Source organism: Lithobates pipiens, unplaced genomic scaffold (assembly GCF_037356315.1).
Source record: "Lithobates pipiens isolate NorthernLeopardFrog02 unplaced genomic scaffold, aLitPip1_a1.2 Scaffold_30, whole genome shotgun sequence".
Classification (NCBI taxonomy): domain Eukaryota; kingdom Metazoa; phylum Chordata; class Amphibia; order Anura; family Ranidae; genus Lithobates; species Lithobates pipiens.
The window spans coordinates 70280524-70297336 of record NW_027507791.1 but is presented as its reverse complement, the minus strand read 5'-3'; the positions used below and the strand labels follow the sequence as shown (position 1 = coordinate 70297336).

General features: G+C 40.3%; 1 protein-coding gene across 6 annotated transcripts in view; it reads left to right on the top strand.

The window, feature by feature from the left end:
• The window catches only part of DAAM1 (dishevelled associated activator of morphogenesis 1), a 295770-nt gene that overhangs the window by 211204 nt on the left and 67753 nt on the right, over positions 1–16813 (top strand). For all 6 annotated transcript variants that reach the window (XM_077464407.1, XM_077464402.1, XM_077464406.1 and 3 more), the window contains 9 exons: positions 2594–2704; positions 3346–3449; positions 5801–5867; positions 5948–6065; positions 8852–8990; positions 9960–10018; positions 12909–13096; positions 14200–14505; positions 14589–14696. In XM_077464407.1, the coding sequence (XP_077320533.1) occupies positions 2594–2704; positions 3346–3449; positions 5801–5867; positions 5948–6065; positions 8852–8990; positions 9960–10018; positions 12909–13096; positions 14200–14505; positions 14589–14696 (1200 nt within the window). The remainder of the gene's footprint in view (positions 1–2593; positions 2705–3345; positions 3450–5800; positions 5868–5947; positions 6066–8851; positions 8991–9959; positions 10019–12908; positions 13097–14199; positions 14506–14588; positions 14697–16813) is intronic.

Here is a 16813-nt window from a genome sequence, read left to right as displayed (position 1 = left end):
TTATTTACTAATATAGAACCTTTATCCCAAAAGGAAGAAAAACTGTTGTAACTGATAGTGTAACTGCAATGTGAGCTGGAGTTTAGCTTCAGTTTGTAAGTGTAGCTAAAACTGCTAGTACAGCTAACACTTTTCACCCCTCGGACTGACAATGCTGCTGACCAAAGATTGTCATGTTCTCCTTCAGGCCGGGTTCACACTGGTGTGACAAACGCTCCGACATTGGGAGCTCATGTTGTGTGAAAATCAATGTTTCCCTGTGGGAGCCGTCTTAACTGCCGTCCGACACAAGTCAGTCCGACTGTGAAAATGCTCCCTTCACTACTTTTGTCTGACTTTGATTCTACTTCAGCCCACTGAATATCATTGAAGTTGGATCAAAGTCGGATCAGGCTTGCCCGATCAGGCTTGCCCGATCAGGCTTGCCCGATCAGGCTTGCCCGATCCGACTTTGGAATGCGACTTGTGCTCTGATGATCTTGAGGGGGAACTCCATGCCAAATTTTAAATAAAAAAACGGCATGGGTTCCCCCCTCCAAGAGCATACCAGGCCCTTTGGTCTGATATGGATTTTAAGGGGGAAAAACGGCGTGGGGGTCCCCCCAAAATCCATACCACACCATTATCCGAGCACGCAGCCTGGCCAGTCAGGAAAGGGGGTGGGGACGAGCGAGCGACTCCCCCCCCCCCTCCCTCCTGAACCATACAATGCCGCATGCACTCAACATGGAGGGGTGGGTGCTTTGGGGCAAGGGGGCGCACTGCGGCCCCCCACCCCAAAGCACCTTGTCCCCATGTTGATGAGGACAAGGGCCTCTTCCCGACAACCCTGGCCATTGGTTGTTGGGGTCTGTGGATGGGGGGCTTATCAGACTCCGGGAGCCCCCTTGAATATGGGGGCCCCAGATCCCAGCCCCATGCCCTATGTGAATGAGCATGGGGTACATTGTACCGAGTCGACCTCTCGCAGACCAATATCTGTTTGTGAACAGGAGCCAGTGATGGCGTTCTGATCAGGTGACCACTAAAATAGCCAATCGCAGTAATCACTAGTCTACCCCATCTTCCCACATTAAGACACAGTTAAAGGGTCAACCGAAGGGGCTGAATATATTAGAGGATAAGTTTGCCTTTTTGGAACATGTTACATGTTCCACCTGTATTTAGGGTGGAACATGTAACATGTTCTAGCAGCTGCAGCCATTCCCCCTCTTGAGTCTTACAGCAGTTTTATGATCTGATTCAACGCATGGTGATCTCTTAAGGTGTGTTCTGTACATCCTGGAGATAGAGGAGCAGTTGTTTGGATTTCTCCATATATTAAAAATAAAACCTCTGTGATGTAATGAGCCCTTCTGATGATTTTAGGTTTTCACTAGAACTCTGTCATGACCAGAGTGATAGAATGCAATGCATAGCCTTGAAGGGCTCCGGAAGACAACAGCTCAATATAGTAAAGAATTCCTTTCATTAGATTATTCAATTCTCCGTTTTGCACTTGATTTTCTTTGGATTAACACTTTTTTTAATGTTTACACTAAATTTGGCCAGTAGCAGAATGTTTAGCACAGAGTGTACTGTGTGTCAGCAACCAATACCCTGCAATTTGCACTTATGGCTTTTATTTAATTTCTTATTTTATATGGTTTTGCATGAAATATTACGCTTGCACTTATGGCTTTTTATAGGCATATGTGTCATGAAACACATTGTAATTTATATAATGAGCACTGACCACTAATTAGATGCTACATAAAACGAAATGTAAAACACATTTTTGCCCTTTGCAGGCAGTAATTAGTTAGTTCATTGATCAAAATTATGTTCCTATAATAAGTAAACCGTTTGTCAAAAAACTTGCTCCATGTAGAAATTGCTTAAGCGGATTTATATATACTGAAATCATGGCCATTGGAATGATTGCTCAGGTTCCAGCTGTCATTTTTTTTTGTGCAAATTAGAAAGCATGGGCAAGTTGCTTTCCATTATAGTCTTTATTTACCTTTTTTTGTTTTCTTTTTGCATTGTTAAAAATTGTTGGTTTTGGATAATGGTATAATATTTTATAAAAATTAACCACAATTGGAATAATCTTAAAACCAGTCTCATGTAAGATACTGAAACAACTGCCTTAAGCTCATTAACCGAAATGTTCTGTCAAAAGTGTTATTTCTAGTTATTAATACAAAATAAGAATAAAAATATATAGATGGATGAAAAAAAAATTGTGTATATATATGTGTGTGTGTATGTATGTATATATATATATATATATATATATATATATATATATATATATATATATATATATATATATATATATATATATATATATATATATATAAAATGTGTGTGTCTTTTGTAGTTCTACTAGCGTAAAACTATATCCAGTGATCAATAAATGATCTAACAGAAACCATCAAAGTTGTAGGGAACAATTGAGAAATATATCGTACTTACATAAATTTTTGTGTTATAATCGGAAGAAAATAATAATAATAAAAAAATGCATTTATGGCCTCTCTTAGGTTTTTCTAAACCGTGTTATTTTGACTCTCTTATAATAACCATTTTTAATTCTGACACTTTTTAGACCCTGATTAATGATTTGGACCGGAGTACAGGAAGGTACCGTGATGAAGTGAGCCTTAAGACCGCCATCATGTCCTTCATTAATGCGGTTTTGAGCCAAGGAGCAGGTGTGGTAAGTATTTTCTTAATAATTATTGTGCTAGGGAGATGGTAGATGTGCTTGGTGCTAATTGGCTGCTATGATTTTGTGTGAAAAAAATAAATACAGAGTTATAAATGTACACTTGTACTGGCAGAGAACACTTTTTTTCTGCATGTAAAGATGTCATTGTGCTGCAGTGCCAGGACTCTCTATCACACCTGATTCCTCCACATGCTGTTTTTAGGATGTGGTAATGGAAAAGTTAAGGCAGGTGTAATGTCCATTTATGAGGCCAACAGTGGTTTGCCTTCACCAAGCTTTACTGTGTATAGCAAAAGCAGCCCATCCATTGCTTGCAGTAGCCCTCTGTGCTTACCATTTTGCAGATCTTGGTGCAGTGCATATCTGCAGGACTTTGTCCTTTTGAGATATTTTTTAGCAAAACTGGCAAATGCGGCCCGATGCCGGTGGATCTCAGACAGCCTTTTAAGTGGCTGTCAACACCTGCCCTTTAGGCACAGACTATTCATTTTTGAAGGTGTCGGAAATTCACTTATTTACTCTCCACCCATTGCTAGAAAAGCGGTTAAAGGTTTGTTTTTATCAATAAAATAGTTGATTTAGAAATCGCAGATCTATGTCTGAGTCAAAACCTGTGTTTTATATTCAAGGAAAGCCTGGATTTCCGACTTCACCTTAGATACGAATTTCTAATGTTGGGGATCCAGCCAGTAATCGATAAACTCCGTGAACATGACAATTCAACACTTGACAGGTAATTGTATTGTTTTGTACATTGCCCTGGCATGTGCACCCTTCCCTTTTTTGCTGGTTTTAAACAGATTAGAGCGGCTGCAATGGTTGCTTTATTGGATTTGGTGCAGACTGGAAGTCTTTAGCTGTCTCTCAAATGCAATGTCTTGGCTTCTGGTGTGTTGCTGTACCTTTGAGAATGGGGCCGCCTCCTTTTCTCTGTGCATTGCTATATACTGTATGTCTCTTAGTTGGGAACTCCGTTTAGATTTAGGGATCACACTTATCTGAGGTCCCTTGATAAAGCACTGTGACTTCAATGTGAATTTGCATATGTATGAAACCAACACTACTGCTTTTAAACTGAAACAGATAATTCAGGTTTATTTAGTGGCTAGCTTTGTATTGTATCCTATGCTCCCCTCTCCATGGGCACCTTTGCCCTTTAAAAAAAATTATTTATATTTTTATAGTGCTTTTCTCCCTGAGGACTCAAAGCGCTTTACCTGTTGTTGGGGCAGATGGTGAAACAGCCATTTTGGGTGCACTCGTTACAATATCACATTTAGGAAATTTTAGGCATACTTCTAAATGGCACTGCAACTGTGGGTAGCAGTGGCACATTTTGTTTGGAGTTTTCCACGCATTTCCAAACATGCTTGGCTCAGTAGCAAAAATTGCCACTTGCGCTTCTTTGGCTTGTGACAGGCAGCTCCTTTAAGTCAAAGGGCTGTGCCGCAAAAAACATGCCAAACATCTGAGCGACACTACACCTGGCATCATTATCAAGAACTGAATATTTTGAGCTCGGGAGGAGGGAAGTGGTAGGAAACTGGATTAAAAAAGAAAATGCGCAAGTGAAAGATATAGTAAAAAATTGTAAAATACGCACTTTACAAGAACTTCAATTAGATACAGAGGTGATGAACATTTACATATGGAGGTACATCCAGTTGAAATAGTTCATGGGTAAACTACCAATCCCAATCTGATCCGGAGGAGATTATACTCCGATGGAGAGGCTGGTTATGAAGGGAAACTCAAAAAATAATATAGCACATCTCTATAAAATTCTTTCAGAGGGAGAGGGATTGGAGGCCCCTCCATATGTCAAGAAATGGGAAAGGGAAATGGGAACTAGTTGCGCTAAACACATGTTAGGAAAAATTTGGAAATTGACGCATGGTTCAGCGATAGACTCCAAGATGGTGGAAACAAATTATAAATGTTTGGTAAGATGGTATTATACAGCTGACAGAATCGGTCACTTCCAGCAAGAGAGGTCCGCTGAGTGTTGGAGAGGGTGTAAAAATAAAGGTACATTGGGGGCGGGAAAGGGAAAATCGGGCTTTTGAATAAAGATTTTGTAATTTTAACTGTGCTATATATATATATATATATATATATATATATATAATGTATGATAAGAATAAAAAAACTGAATGGGAGTGGCTTATAATTTTTTTTCTTTTTTTTTTTTAAAAGAGCAAAATTGAAGATGGAAAAGCCTATTTGAGCTAATTTTATCTTATTACTATTTAATCTTTTGGAATTTTTTATTCTCTACTGCAGTATTTGTAAGAAGCACTGTTAAAACATTAATGCAGACATGTTTTCTTTAAATCCCTGTCCCATTCTAATTTTCCAACCCCAGCAAGCATTGTAGAAGAGCAGCCTAAAAAGGTGAAGCACCTGCTGCTCTAGAATTCTATCTGTTCCTGATCACTTGACTCCAGCTGAAGTGCTTTGAGGGACCTGGCCTTCAGCTTCTAACTGTCCAGCGAGTCTGCTTTCCAAAGGGATCAGAGCAACCGATCACAAAGGGCAACCTGGGGAGAAGGGGGGTGTTAATAAAAGACTAGGTTTGCTGTAAAAGAATAATCAAGCCTATAGCTCAAGTATTTGATATGAAAAAGTGGTCTGTAAATCTCAGAAGGTTGAATAAATATATATGACATAAAGTATGAGTTGTGGGGATGGATTTTGTCTCCTGTCCTTTAATCGTATTTAAGGACACAGTAATTGCTTTGTTCTGAGTGTCCTCCTCCGAGTCTTCCCAGTCTGAAATGGCTGATGACATTAAAAATACTTTTTTGTCTACAGGCCAAATGTTAACATAGGAAAATATATACTAATAAGTATAGCAAATAAGTTCTTCAATTTCACAGAAATGTCAACATGCATATTTGTAAAGTTATATAAATAGCTCTGCTGCTTGCAGCACTTTTAATGGTGATCTAGGAGAATCTAGGACAGTCTGGGAAAGGAATGGTTTGTTTTATCATCAAGAATGATTAGTACTATACATAAATGATATTTAATAATAAAGACACCAGAAGTGTTTAATTATATCCATGTAATATGTTTTAATAGGCATTTAGATTTCTTTGAAATGCTGAGGAATGAAGATGAACTTGAATTTGCTAAACGATTTGATCTGGTGAGCGTTTAATCTTTCTTTTATTGGATTGGGGGTAACTTATTCTACCAATCCCTGAATGCGTACCTTTCTCTACACAGGTCCACATAGATACTAAGAGTTCCAGTCAGATGTTTGAGCTGATTCGGAAGAGAATAACGCACTCAGAATCCTATCCGCACTTTATGTCCATTCTACACCACTGCCTCCAAATGCCTTGTAAGTATGGAGGTTAGTAATTAAATATCTTGCAGTTTAAGAGAATCCAATGACACAATCGGGTTTGAAATTGTATCGATGTGTAATGGAACAGATATCATTATGTTCTAAAGCTGGAAACACATGAAGGACAAAAAGCGCCATTGGCTAATGAGGTGCATTAAAATTCAAAATAGGAAAAGCAGTTTTTATTTGTATTTTTTCCTTGACAAACACATTGTCTCTTTTTAACTCTTTGGTGTAGCACCTCATTATCCTATAAGCACTTCATCATTTCATACGATCTTATGACAAAGATGACTTTCTTGAAGTCTTGCTATGAGGAGTGCTTCTTACATGAACCAGCTTTCCTCCAAAAAATCATGTTGAGGTGTAGCCATAAAGTTGACACAGATGAGTGTGTGAAGAGCAACTCATTCCTATGGACAGTTCTAAAGTTTAGTTTGTTGTGCGTTACCCAAGTGTTACCCAAGTGTTACAAAGGCTAACTGAACTTTGATGAAACTTTTTTTTTTCCTTCAATTAAATTTCAGCGAAATTCATTGGTATCAATTGGAGGGGCAAGTTTCACAAAATGTCACCATTCCACTTTTTTTTGGGCAAATTACAGTAGTATCCCATGGGGTATATTGCAATTGGTTAGTTGCTTGTGAGGTATAGGCTTCCTTCAAGAGATGAGTTTTCAAGAATCACCTAAAGGTGAATAGAGTGGGAGATGGGGGTAAATAGTCCCATAGCAAGGGAGAGTGTCTGGAGAAGTCCTGTGCATGTCCGAGCATGTGAGTAGGTGCTGGAGCTAGAGAACAGGAGATTCTAGGAGGAGTATAGTCACTGGTTTGAATGATATTTTGGGACAAGGTTGATGATGTAGCTTGAAGCAGAGTTGTCAATGGCTTTGTATTTAGTGTTTTAAATTTTATTGATTTAGCAAGAAGTCATCAGTGGAGGGAGATTGGTAAAGAAGGGTGGTGGCCCGCTGTACGGTTGGTAAGGTGGATAAGTCTGGCAGCAGCATTTGTGATAGACCTAAGGGGAAGGATAGGCTGTGTTACGGTAGGCCAATGAGAAAGGCGCATTAGTTGAGGTGAGAGATGAGGGAATGAGATGGGAGTTTTGTGGTGTCATTTGTTAAGGGGGGGGGGGGTGTTTAAAATTTTGTAATTTTTTTTTAGAGGTTAAGGAAACCAGATTTAGACCATGATGACGATTTAATGTTTTTTTTTTGTTTGTTTTTTCATTTTTACCTTGAGAAGAGCTACAGTCCCCTAATGAAAAATGCAATAAAAACATCTCCATGCTCCTTAAAAAACAACTTAAAATTTGGATGAAGTGGTTACTTGCCAGATCTCCAGTTTGCTTGCCCCCGATTATTGGCGGTGGCCATCTTAGGTGAGGGCATCTGAAGCCGGCGGCAGTGAGTTTGAGGGTATAGTGCAGCTGGTTTACCCAGCATGCATCTCCCGATCTTGTACACGTGCATGAGTACCACAAGATTACACTATTAGGTTACTCGAAGACTCCTGAGATAGATTACGCTGATATCCCGGGAGTACTAGGGAATTGACTGATGTGATTGCCTCGGCAGTGGCACAGGTAGTTCCAGCAAACTGTATTTAAAAATGTTATTTACAAATGATAAAACAAATTGACAATATCCATTTTGCACTGCACTGCTGATGGCTATAGTAAGAGAAGTTCATAAAATGGGTGAAACTCAGCTTTAATGCAGAGAATGCTTTAAGGTAAAAAACCTTCAGCCTTTAGAACCACTTTAATTATGTAACATGAGATGCAACAGATTTGAATATTGCTTGTAAGAATTAAATATCTTTCATGGCAGAAATATTCCAGCAGTGTGGATTATATGTCCTTTTATTATGAAGTTAAAAAAAAGGTTTAAAATAGTGATTTCTAGAGGCACCACTTGAGCGCCTAAATGCCATATCTGGCCAAAGACACTAGTGGGTGGTCGGAGGTGCAGGCACAAGTCAGTTGCCCTCAGGAAAGGGTACCAGCCACTGGGCATAACTTTTGTTTGTAAGCAAAACACGAGGGATTGCCAATGCCAGAGTGGTAAGCAAGGTACTGGTTTATCTTGGGAGAAACAATAACAAACAAGTAGGGTTGCTCAACATGTGCTAATCGATAATCTTTACCAAGAAGGCTTGCATGATGGTGCATGTGGGCAATTTTAGAGGATGCCATAGCTCATTCCATGGTACGTGGTGATACTTTAGTAAGGGCAAATCTTAATGCAATGCACTGGTTTCATTCTTTGTTGCATATTTCGAAGGTCTTGATTTGATGCTGTTCTGTCTAGAGAATACATTTATATTTTGGCTTGATTTCGTAATGTTATCAGCACTGATTAAAGCACTTGATAAAGCAGTTTTCATCCTCTGGATGACAACTGTTATTACTAAAGTTTTCAAGTTTTTCTGCTTGGACAGCTGTGATAGTCGGCAGTTGCTGTTGGCTTGGGCTGCGTAATATGTCTGCTGTAGCCTAGTGTTGAGAAGACACTTAACTGTTCTTATATTATAACTTCATAGTAGCTGGCGCCCAGCTGACATTGCTTATATCTTTTTGGCTGGCTCTGCTGGTTTCTCTCCATTGCATTTCTGCTACGTCACAGATATTTATAGAACACTTGTTTAGTGACAATTGATTATTTTTGTTTCTGCCAAGAACACGATAACTTATCTGAAACATTGTATGTAGAAGGCCATGTCCTTGTTTGTGAATATGTTTGTTTTATTCATGGTTAATTTTTTTTATTCTTCTAGATAAAAGAAGCGGTAACACTGTGCATTACTGGCTACTTCTGGACCGGATAGTTCAGCAAATAGTCATCCAGAATGACAAAGGGCAAGATCCAGACAGCTCCCCATTGGAGAACTTTAACGTCAGAAATGTTGTTCGAATGTAAGTCGTCTTAGTTTAGAAAAGCATAAGTAGGTTAATTCCCACGTAAAGCTTGCAAAACACTTCTGAAGGTTTAACTGGCTGCAAATCGTTTGCTAATGACAAAGCAGTACAAGACATGAAGCTCATAAAGACTGTAATATAGCTTAGACTAATAAACACATGGACTCTAGTCTGATACACAGCATAACATTAACTGTGCCACAAAAATGTCATCTATATCTAGAATATTGTATAATATAAAATATATAAAAATACAAATGACACATCTTTACGTTGTAGTTAAGGTTAAGTGCACTCTAATTGGATAGGGAAGATGTGGGTGGAGCTTGGCTTTGAAATCACAGGTGTCAAGCAACAAGTAGTTTGTAATAAGCCAGTGACAATTCTATAAGAGGAGGGGATTCTGGCTAATAAGAGTTATGCCTGCTCTCAAACAGGACTTTTATTAAATTGGAACATCCTTTCTCAACCTTTTTATCCCAGAGGAACCATTGAAGTAATTTTAGAGTCTCGGGGAACTCCTGCAAAACCAGTTCACTTGGGGGTCAATGGGAAACATACCCCTGGTGACCAGTGGATAGAAAAACCCCTCTTCCCCAAACTGTGGTGGTCAGAAACTGGTAAAAAAAGATCATTGTTGTCCTGCAGTTGACTCTGCGAAGTAGTATTGGCCCCAGAACCATGCAGGCACCATCAAATTAGAATTTAAATCAGACACAGCTTAAGGAACCCAATGGTTCTACGTGGCTAGAACAAGTTTGCGTTAATCACAGTCCAGATGAATAAAAAATGAAGCAACAGTACAACGCTATAAATGAGGTAAAATGAGTTTATCCAAATGCAGGGAGATGTAGTCCTGATTGGGGTTGGGGTGAACTGATGTGAACAGATTCATAAATTTCTGCTATCTCATTATTCCACTACAATGATTTCTGGTAAACTAGAGCATTACTTTAATGTTTTCAGGCTGGTTAATGAGAATGAAGTCAAGCAATGGAAGGAGCAAGCCGAGAAGATGAGGAAAGGTATATTTATTTCTGTCCATCTTGAACTGTTAGGATGTTTGTGCGACCATGTAGTCCATCTACAATTGATATAATGGATTCTAACACCATTTGCCTTATTTACATGTAATTAAAATCTTGTCTACAAAATGTCTTGTGTTCCCAGCTCTACCCACTCACCACAGCCACCATAACTATGTCATTTTTCCTGCGTCTTCATTTATTAATTTTATATTTATAGCGCAGGAGAAGCAACACAAATTTTGCTTGACATGATATTTTCTGTAGATGGTATAGCACAGGTGGAGCTCTCAAAGAAATGCAAGTAACCATAACCTAATTCGTAATACAACTCCAACTCTGCATTTATCCCAAACTAAAATATCAGCTTTAGATGGACTTGGCTATTAAAGGCTTAAAGTGATATTAAACCCAAAACCAAAAATGTAATATATTGCAGTTTACCAATCATTAGATTTGATAGCTGCATTCATTTTTTGTTTGTTTTGTTTTTTGGGGCTTTCCCCCCTCTGTTTTAACCTGGTGATCTGGCCAGTAACACACCTCCTCTATTAGAGTGCCTCCCACTCTGGAAGAAGGAGCCCAGGGGGCACCTTTGGCAGCAGCATTGTCGGTCTTGGTGGAGAGAAGTGTTACAGTGAGGGGAAGAATGTATTTGATCCCCTGCTGATTTTGTACATTTGAACACTCACAAAGAAATGATTAGTCAAAATTTTTAATGGTAAGTTTATTTTAACAGTGAGAGACAGAAGAACGACAAAAATATCCAGAAATAGCATGAAAAAAGTTATAAATTGCTTTGCATTTTTATGAGTGAAATAAGTATTTGATTCCCTAACAATCAGCAAGATTTCTGGCTCCCAGGTGTTATACAGGTAACGAGTTGAGATTAGAAGCACTCTCTTTAAGGGGGTGCTCCTAATTTCAGCTTGTTACCTGTATAAAAGACACCTGTCCACAAAGGCAATCAAATCATTCAGATTCCAATCTCCCCACCAAGGCCAAGACCAAAGAGCTGTCTAGGGACAGGATTGTAGACCTACACAAGGCTGGAAAGGGCAGCATTGCCAAGCAGCTTGGTGAGAGGGTGACAACAGTTGTGTGAGTATAGGCAAATTAAAGAAATCCACAATAACTGTCAATCTCCCTCGGTCTGGGGCTCCATGCAAGATCTCACCTAGTGGAGTTTCAATGATCATGAGAACGGCGAGGAATCAGCCCAGAACTACATGGGAGAATCTTGTCAATGAGTTGGGACCATAGTCACCAAAAAAACAATTGGTAACACTATGCTGTAAAGGACTGAAATCCTGCAGCGCCTGCAAGGTCACCCTGTTCAAGAAAGCACATGTACAGGCCCGTCTCAAGTTTGCTAATTAACATCTGAATTATTCAGAGGAGAAATGGGTGAACATGTTTTGGTCAGATGAGACCAACATCAAGCTTTTTGGCATCAACGCAACTTGCTGTGTTTGGTGGAGGAGAAATGCTGCCTATAACCCCAAGAACACCATCAAACATGGAGGTGGAAACCTAATGCTTGGATGTGTTTTTCTGCTGAGGGGACAGGATAACTTCACCGTATCAAAGGGATGATGGGTGGGGCCATGCACTGTCAAATCTTGGGTGATAACCTCCTTCCCTTAGCTAAGCATTGGAAATGGGTAGTGGATGGATATTCCAGCATGACAATGACCCAAAGCACACAGCCAAAACAACAAAGGAGTGGCTCAAGAAGAAGCACATTAAGGTCTTGGAGTGGCCTAGCCAGTCTCCAGACCTTAATTCCATAGAAAATATGTGGAGGGAGCTGAGGTTTGAGTTACCAAATGTCAGCTTTTGAAACCTTAATGACTTGGAGAGGATCTGCAAAGAGGAGTGGGACAAAATCCCTCCTGAGATGTGTGCAAACCTGGTGGCCAATTACAAGAAATGTCTGACTTCTGTGTTTGCCAACAAGAGTTTTGCCACCATGTACTAAGTCATGTTTTGTGAAGTGGTCAAATACTTGCTTCACTCATTATAGACTGATCATTTCTACAAAATCAGCAGGGGATCAAATACTTTTTTCCCTCACTGTAGCTGTATTAACAGATTTAGATACACTAACATATTGAAGCCAAGCTTCAGCTAATACTTTATAATTAGTTACAGTAATGCCGCGTACACACGACCAGACTTTTCGACGGACTTGGTCCGGTGGACAATCTGACGGACCTTGCAGCTGAGGTCTACCGGAATTTCAAGCGAACGGACTTGGCCACACACGATCACTCCAAAAGTCAGACAGATTCGAACGCGATGATGTAGAATAAGGAAGTTCATAGCCAGTAGCCAATAGCTGCCCTAGCTTCGGTTTTAGTCCGTCGGACTAGCACACAGACAACCGGATTTTTAGACCGGACTCCAGTCCTTCGGAAAGATTTGAAGCAAGTTTTATTTCTAGGTCCGCCGGACTTTTGGGAAGAAAAAGTCCGCTGGAGCCCACACACGATCTAATTGTCCGACGGATTCCAGTCCACCGGACCAAGTCCGTCAAAGTCTGATCGTGTGTACGTGGCATTACAGTTTTTTTTTTTTCCTTTCGAGATAAAGGTTTTAAAATTCAAATCCAGTCATTCAGTGTGCACATTAAGTACATTTTAAGCTAGATTGGGGCATCAGATTATAACATATGTAGCCAGCTCTAATCTACACTAAATATTTGATCTCAGAATAAAATAAGGCATATATTGTGTTTACTCAGCTCTTAGTCTTAAAAAAAGGTTCCTATCAAAATTATAATGCACTTAAAAAAATAGAACTATAATTTATACCTGTTATTGTGTACTGTGCACGCAGTGTCATGGGTTTAGTTCCGTATCCCCTAATACATGTCCTCTTATCCTAGAACACCAAGAGCTGCAGCAAAAACTGGAGAAGAAAGAGCGGGAGTGTGATGCCAAGACTCAGGAGAAGGAGGAGATGATGCAGACTCTGAACAAGATGAAGGAGAAGCTAGAAAAAGAGTCCAGTGAAAACAAGCAGGTCAAACAGCAAGTGGTGGAGCTCACTGCACAAATACAGGAGCTCAGCAAAGTAAGGCACTGCCATTGTAGTCCTCTGAGTGCAACATGCGTTTTTACCTTTTGAGACGTCTCAGACTTGGTTTTGCTTATATAAAGCAGACAGACTAGCGTTTATGTACAAGCCCTTTAAATCTGAACTCCAGGCGGACATAAAAAAAACCCCACAAATTAGAACAGCTCTGTATTCAATAATGTTGTACAGCATTAAATGTATTTTTAAATAGCAGTATAAGGACATTAATTTGACTTGGTATCCGCCTTTTGCAGCCACCTGTACAGCAAAGCTTAGACTGAAAAGGGAGAAACAGCACAAGGAGAGAGAGGTCATTTGTGCTGTAGTGCTTATGCACTAGCAAGAGACATGCTGACAGGAGGAGAGAGCAGAATGATGAGATTGTCAGTCTGCTGCTTCTCCTTCACTGTCCAGTCACAGGTTGGGAGAGTGAGAGCACCCGTAAATGTTGTTTAACTGCAGCAGAGAAAAATCAGACCCCCGCCTTGCCCAACAGGGTTATGCTTGTGGCAAAGCTGTGTAAATCTTAGAACTGGATGGACAGAAATACAAATCCTTGGCAAGCATTACTATGTATATGTATAGCGTCTGTGTAGTGTACAGTTCAGCCTTAAACTGATCAAATTGTGAAACCTGATTGCTATGGATTACTATCATTCATTGCAATGTCTTATGAAATGAGCCCAATTTTATTGCCCCATGAAGTGATATATACTTGTATAATGTAATATCTACAAGTACATGCACATTTCCCCAGGTTTAGCCTCATAAATGCTGCAAGTAGGTAAAAACACATGTGGATCCTGGCAGAATTAAGCTCATAGCGTGCTGTGCAGGGAGCTGACAAAACTGCCTCTACTGCACTGAAATCCCAGGCAGTGTTGTTAGACCCAGTTCTTCCTTAGTGGAAAGCCACACACCCTACCCCTTATGTGATGGTGATGAGACCCTTCAGACATCCATATCCATACACCAACCAATCTAGGTAACAGTTTCCTTACATTTTCCATTTGTCCATTTTACAAAAATATTTTCTTGATCTACAGTAAATATTTTGTCTTGGCTAAAGTTAATTATATGACCTTTGTGTTTTATTGTAGAGAGCCATCTGCCCTCCTGTTCCTGGAGGACCACCACCTCCACCTGGAGCACCAGGTGGGCCAGTATCTTTGCCTTCTGGGATTATGATGCCTCCGCCACCCCCACCTCCACCACCACCTGGTGGGATGGCTCCTCCACCCCCTCCTCCTCCACCCCCTGGTGGTCCTCCTCCACCCCCAGGACTTCCATTTCTAGGAGGAATGGCTGCACCACCTGGGGCACCTCTAGGTCTTGGTTTGAAAAGGAAAAATATACCCCAGCCAACGAATCCCCTCAAATCTTTCAATTGGTCTAAGCTACCAGAGGTAACTGCGGGAAAATGATTTTCATAAATAATATGTGTGCACTTCTTAATTGACAAAACATTGACTGTATGACTTTGTTGCAGAACAAGTTGGAAGGGACCCTCTGGGTTGATCTCGATGACAGTCGAGTATTCAAAATCTTAGATTTGGAAGATATTGAGCGGACGTTCTCTGCTTACCAAAGACAACAGGTAGTATTCCATTCTTTTAGGAAAAGTTGAGTGATGACAGTGAAGATAGTGAAATGGCATTATAGGTTTGACTGCTTCATTTATGAAAAGGAAACGCTTGTTCTAATTGCAGTCTCACCACTCTGCAGGAAACGGCTTCTCAAGAAACCCTGTAATAAGATAAATCTGTAGGCTGCCATATTCAGAGAAGAAAAGTCACGAGTCACCAACCCGGTTGCAGTGAAGGGAGCTGGCATCAGCTCACCATTCAGAGGTGTAAGAGCATTCTCTGTGACCAAGTCCTGGTGAGCGGGGTGAAACATGTCAGGGGGCATGGCTGGAGTGGCCCTGGCTGAGGCCATATTCAAATACGTACTAATGCACTGGGTTAGTGAATGGTGCCTTTTCTTCTCTTTGATAATGCTCTTACCCCTCTGGTGCACAGACTCCAGCTCCCTTCATTGCAACCAGCAGGGAAATCTCTGTCTTGGTGGCACAGCAAGATTTATTTGGATCAATGTGGTCTACCATTACTGCTCTCCTTATGAAAATGTTATTGATATTAATACTTTCCGAGATGCAAACCTGGAACAAGCACGCAGACCAGGAAAGCCATGAAGTTAGAACTGAGATGTAGATTTGTTTTCAGGTCAGTGATTTAGAAAGTACTAAAGTCATTGGATTGTTATGACGGCCATATAACTGGCGTTTTAAGAGCGTGTGTTCAGGAATAGTTAACATTGTTCTTTCTACAAGTTTCCTTTCAACTGTATTTAAGAGCTGCATCTTTTAAAATCTTCTATTTCAGTTTTCAGTTAAGGCTCCATGCACACTGGAGCTCATAAACTGCAGTTTATTGGAGTTTGGGCGTTTTTTTTTAAAAGCCCATAAACTCCACTCTATGTTAGCCTATGTGTCCATGCACACATGGACGTTTTTCAGCTTTAATGAGCAGTGGAGTTTATGGGCTTTTTTTCTGAACGCCAGAAATTCGCGTTCAAAGTGCCGTTTTTCACCGCCAAAAAACGTCCTCTGTGTATTTTTATTGAAAACGCCCATAAACGCTAGTACAAAACACTGTTAAAAGCAAGTTTTTTAACCAGCGTTTTCTGTCAGCAATCTGGCGTCCAGAAAAAGCTTTTTTGAGCTTCAGTGTGCATGGAGCCTAAAACTGGCTTGTAGGATTACCTTTATCATCTCTCATTAACTACAGCAACAAGATTCTCCTTTCTCTGAATTGTCCACAATGTTGAGAGAGTGGGATCATCTTCTAATGTGTTTCCCATGATGGAGCCCCCTGTTCAGAACTGTAGGACAGGAACAGTGGAGGTCTTACCCACCCATTGACCAATTGGATGCTACAACCTGTTTACACAACTAAAATGACAGCTAGCTAGTGATTGGTTTCTCTAGTCAAACCTTAAGTTTCCTTCATCCAATTTTAAAGTGAATCTGTCAAGGTAAAATATATGGGCTACTTTTGCTGAACTTGTGAAAAGCATAGTTCTTTGGTTTAAAGAGACCCTGTCACCATACCATTCATTTCAACAAAGAAACTTCCCATATGCGTATAATTGCATTTACTGTTTAGTTACCTGTAAAAGCCACCTTTTGTGTAGACCTCCAAAAGCTGCTGAGCACCTGCATCTTGGATAAGATGACAACAGTCCCAGCAGAAATGGGGCTGTCACTCAAGTGACGCTATAACATTTCCCTTTGCTGCTCCCCCGGGATGGATGTAGCTGAGCCAGCACAGACAGTGATTAGACATTCCCAGAGGAGAAGGCTATGCTAGAGAATATACTCTTAAACTTTCCATAGATGGATCACAATATGGTCAGTCCCTGCTGAACTGGATGAATTGTGATCCATCTGTGGCCATTCCCATTCATGAGAAGGCGATCTAATGATCACCATCTCATGAATGAGCTTATTGGAAAAAATGGTTTTTTTCCATCGACGCTACAGCCAATTGGCTGCAACCCTGATCAATGTATTTTGACAGTGAAGGAGTGGCCGCTGTCAAAATAAAATAGAGCGCAGCAGGAAGGGATTACTCTATCCATCTTGCCTATGTGGATGGCGGAACCAGTTCAGTTTTTTTTTTTTTTTGGCCAGTCAACTGGCATGACCGAGAA